The sequence below is a fragment of the Otolemur garnettii genome, unplaced genomic scaffold (genome assembly GCF_000181295.1).
Source record: "Otolemur garnettii isolate 467f Iridium unplaced genomic scaffold, OtoGar3 scaffold00026, whole genome shotgun sequence".
NCBI lineage: Eukaryota > Metazoa > Chordata > Mammalia > Primates > Galagidae > Otolemur > Otolemur garnettii.
In genome coordinates, this window is record NW_003852421.1 from 1,151,289 (window position 1) to 1,154,757 (window position 3,469).

The window sequence follows — 3,469 nt, forward strand, 5'->3', positions numbered from 1 at the left end:
AGCCCAGTGTTGTGGTGGGTGCCTGTAGTCCCAGCTACTAGGGAGGCTGAGGCAAGAGAATCACTTAAACCCAAGAGTCTGAGGTTAATGTGAGTTGTGATGCCACAGCACTCCACCAAGGGTGACATAGTAAGCTGGTCTCAAAAACAAAAACAAAAACAAAAAAGGGTGCATACTAAATTGGCAATGAGCAGTGTTTAAGTGCTTATTTTCAGAAATAGAACAGTAGATGTAGTTAAGGGTTTGAACTTTAGGCTCTGGTCAGATTCCTCAGCGACTTAGGGAGAGTTTCTTATCCTCCCTGGGCCACAGTCTTCTCATCTGTAAAATGAGGAACAATGGTTCCTACTGTGTACATTACATGAAATATATTTATGATATAAATATAATGTGTATTAAGTGAATGCCTACTAAATAGTGAGCATGCAAATTTCAGCATTTTTAAGATTTACTTTTTATTAATTCATACAAGAATTGTATCATGTACTAACAAAAGAAGCTAGTAGGCATTTTTAACCATTGCCTATAATACAGAATGGATAAATAGACTAAAACTTTGTTCACCTGGGTTAAATATTAACCCATCATTTAATATGGCAATTATTCATGAAACCAATAATGATAAATCCTATAAAACCAAATCCTCTCCACTGATTCTTCCTTTAGTCACTCTCCACGTTGATGCTTGGTTTAACTCAACTGGGTAAGCTTTTACCAGAGATCATTATTTAACAAAGAAATTTTACTTTGGATCAAAATTTTAAAGCATCTAATGTACAGTGATGCTTTCGTACAGTGGGTGCCAAAAAAACATATACATATTTTAAGAAAGGAAAAAACTGTATTAAAATTATAATATTCAATATATACTGATAATGTTTCTTCTCTTGTATATAGTGTCTTGTATCTAATGATAGCAAAAGTCAAATGTGACTTGAGTATTACTATTTTAATATATATGCAGGATGTTTAATATATATAGAATATATACATCCTCTGACTTTAATTTTTATCATAATTTTTATCAAAAGATAAAAGTCATCAAAATATTTACAAGAATGATATATATTAAAAATGATTTTGAATTCAGTGGGAGAATCAAGACAAGATTCAAATATTATGATGTTTGTTCTCCAAGTACTAAAGGAGGAGATCTCCAATTTCAGGTCAGGAACTGTTTACCCAGCTCCTATTAAAAGCAGGTCAATGTCAGTGACGAACCAGTTACCCATCTCCATCACACAGAAGGTGAACAAAGCCTACTGACTTCTGCCTTTGAAAAGAAACTGCCACCTAAGTACCTACAATTTCATTTGTTAGTTTTATGAGGAAAATTATTCAGAAGAATTAGGTCTGCTGACATATCCAATCTGTTTTGATGGAATCCAGCAACAGAAGACCCAAACAATTAAGAACTCTAAAATACAGTCTTGTCTATTGGTGGAAAAATACTTCTGAACAAAACTAGAAATCTCTTCAGTGATAAAAACCATATGTTTCCCACAAGGCTGTAGATCGACAAATTTTACCACAACATAAGCAAAAGTCACTTCGATAATCTGATAACCCTAGAAGTGGTTATTGGCTCTACTGTAAATGTTCCTGGGTAAAAGTTTTAAGATAAATGTTTATTACATCTTGGCTAATAATGAAAAACCTGGAAATAGCCCAAGGTCCAACACTCAGGGACTGATTAGATAATTTAAATAACCCAAATGTTAGCTTTGGCTATTTCTAAGTGGTGAGATAAGAAGTGATTTTTTTTTTTTCTTTTTTATAAAGACAGGGTCCACCTATGCTGCCGGGTCTTTGAACTCTGGACTTCAAGCAATCTTCCCAAAGATCTGGGGTTATAGGCATAAACCACCATGCCCAGCCAAGGAGTGATGTTTAACTTAAATATTTCCTTTGTACTTTTCCACAGTTTTCACATTTTCTCCCACTAGGATATCCATCAATATATTACCAGTATTGCAAGAGTAAAAATTAAAATCTATGTAATTCAGTAATAAACACAAAGCTAAACTGTGTCTGGAACGGGAACTCTTTTTTCCAGAGCTTTTGTTTTCTTATCTGCACAGGAGCGAGTGGGACTAAATAATGCTCATGTCTCTTCTCATTCTAAAATCCTACAGACCAGGACTCATTTGCTCAGAAAGAAAGATCACATAATCTGCTTGTACAACCTGCGAACATGCTATTCTTCTCTCCTGCCACAAGCTTTCAAGTGTCTCTTGAGTATTTCAGAGTAAAATGAAAACTGAAAATTGAATAACTATGGTATACAATCTGATTAGAATTTAGAACCATCAGAGGTGGGACAATGTTTACAACAATACTGGTGTTTAGGGAAATGTGAGTTAATAATGAAGGAAAAATAAAATCGGCCATATTAGGCTAATTCTTTGAGAAAAACCTAAATGTAGTGCATTCTACCACAAACCACATGTAATCTGCTTACCACTAGCAGTAACAGAGGAGGATCCCCAAGGTCTAGCTCCCCTCTATTTGCCTTCCCGCTTGCTGTTTCGGGAGCTGACTTACCCTGTCAGTCGCATACACAGCATCACATAGCCCCAGAGTGGTGACGGAGATCCCCACAGCCGGACCATTTACCACTGCGATCAGAGGCTTAGGGAAATCTATAAAACAGTCTATAAAATCCCTACAGAAATGGAAAATATAAAAATCATTAAATGTTCCAAAACAGTGTGACTGGAGCACAGGCATGACAGTGTGAATCTGAGGTGACAGACCCTCCTGGTCAGGCTGGGTGTTTCCACACCAACCAGCAGCAGGGCTTCCTGGTCTTGCCATAGCCTGGTGCACACACCAGCTTCTTCCAGATGTCCATATGTATGGGGCTTGACTGAAGCTGATGTAGTGAGACCTACGGGTCAACCCTTGTTCAGTTCTTGTGTTCTCAGCAGTGAGTTCAGGGCTGTTGAGAGCCTACGAAGTATTGGGGCAGCCCAGAACCTAGAATCTCATTTGCTGCTTGTATGGGAAAATTATTCGTCAGAATCAGGTCTGCACACATGTCCAATCTGGTTTGATGGAATCCAACAAAAGAAGATTCAAAGAAGTAAGGATTCTAAAATATGGGCCTATCTATTAGTGGGAGCAATACCTCTGAACCAAATAAACTAGGGTTCTCTGGTGGTAAAAACCATATGTTGGCTGGGTGTGGTGGATCACGCCTATAATCCTAGCACTCTGGGAGGCTGGAACAGAAGGACTGTTTGAGACCAGGAGTTCCACACTCCTGAGCAAGAGTGAGACCCCATCTCAACAAAAAATAGAAAAATTAGCCAGGTGTGGTGGTACACTCCCATAATCCCAGCTACTGGGGGGCTGTGGTAAGAGGATAGCTTGAATCCAAGAGTCTGAGGACGCCGTGAGCTAGGCTGATGCTATTGCACTCAAACCTGGGTGACAGAATTAGACTCTTGTCTCAATAAAAAAAAAA

The 3,469-nt window shown here is 38.0% G+C and overlaps 1 protein-coding gene across 2 annotated transcripts in view; it reads right to left on the bottom strand.

Annotated features, from left to right (window-relative positions):
- ECI2 (enoyl-CoA delta isomerase 2) overlaps positions 1-3,469 on the bottom strand; it is a 20,173-nt gene that overhangs the window by 6,226 nt on the left and 10,478 nt on the right. For both annotated transcript variants that reach the window (XM_003788283.3, XM_023512307.1), the window contains exon 7: positions 2,545-2,665. In XM_003788283.3, coding sequence (XP_003788331.2) covers positions 2,545-2,665 — 121 coding nt within the window. The remainder of the gene's footprint in view (positions 1-2,544; positions 2,666-3,469) is intronic.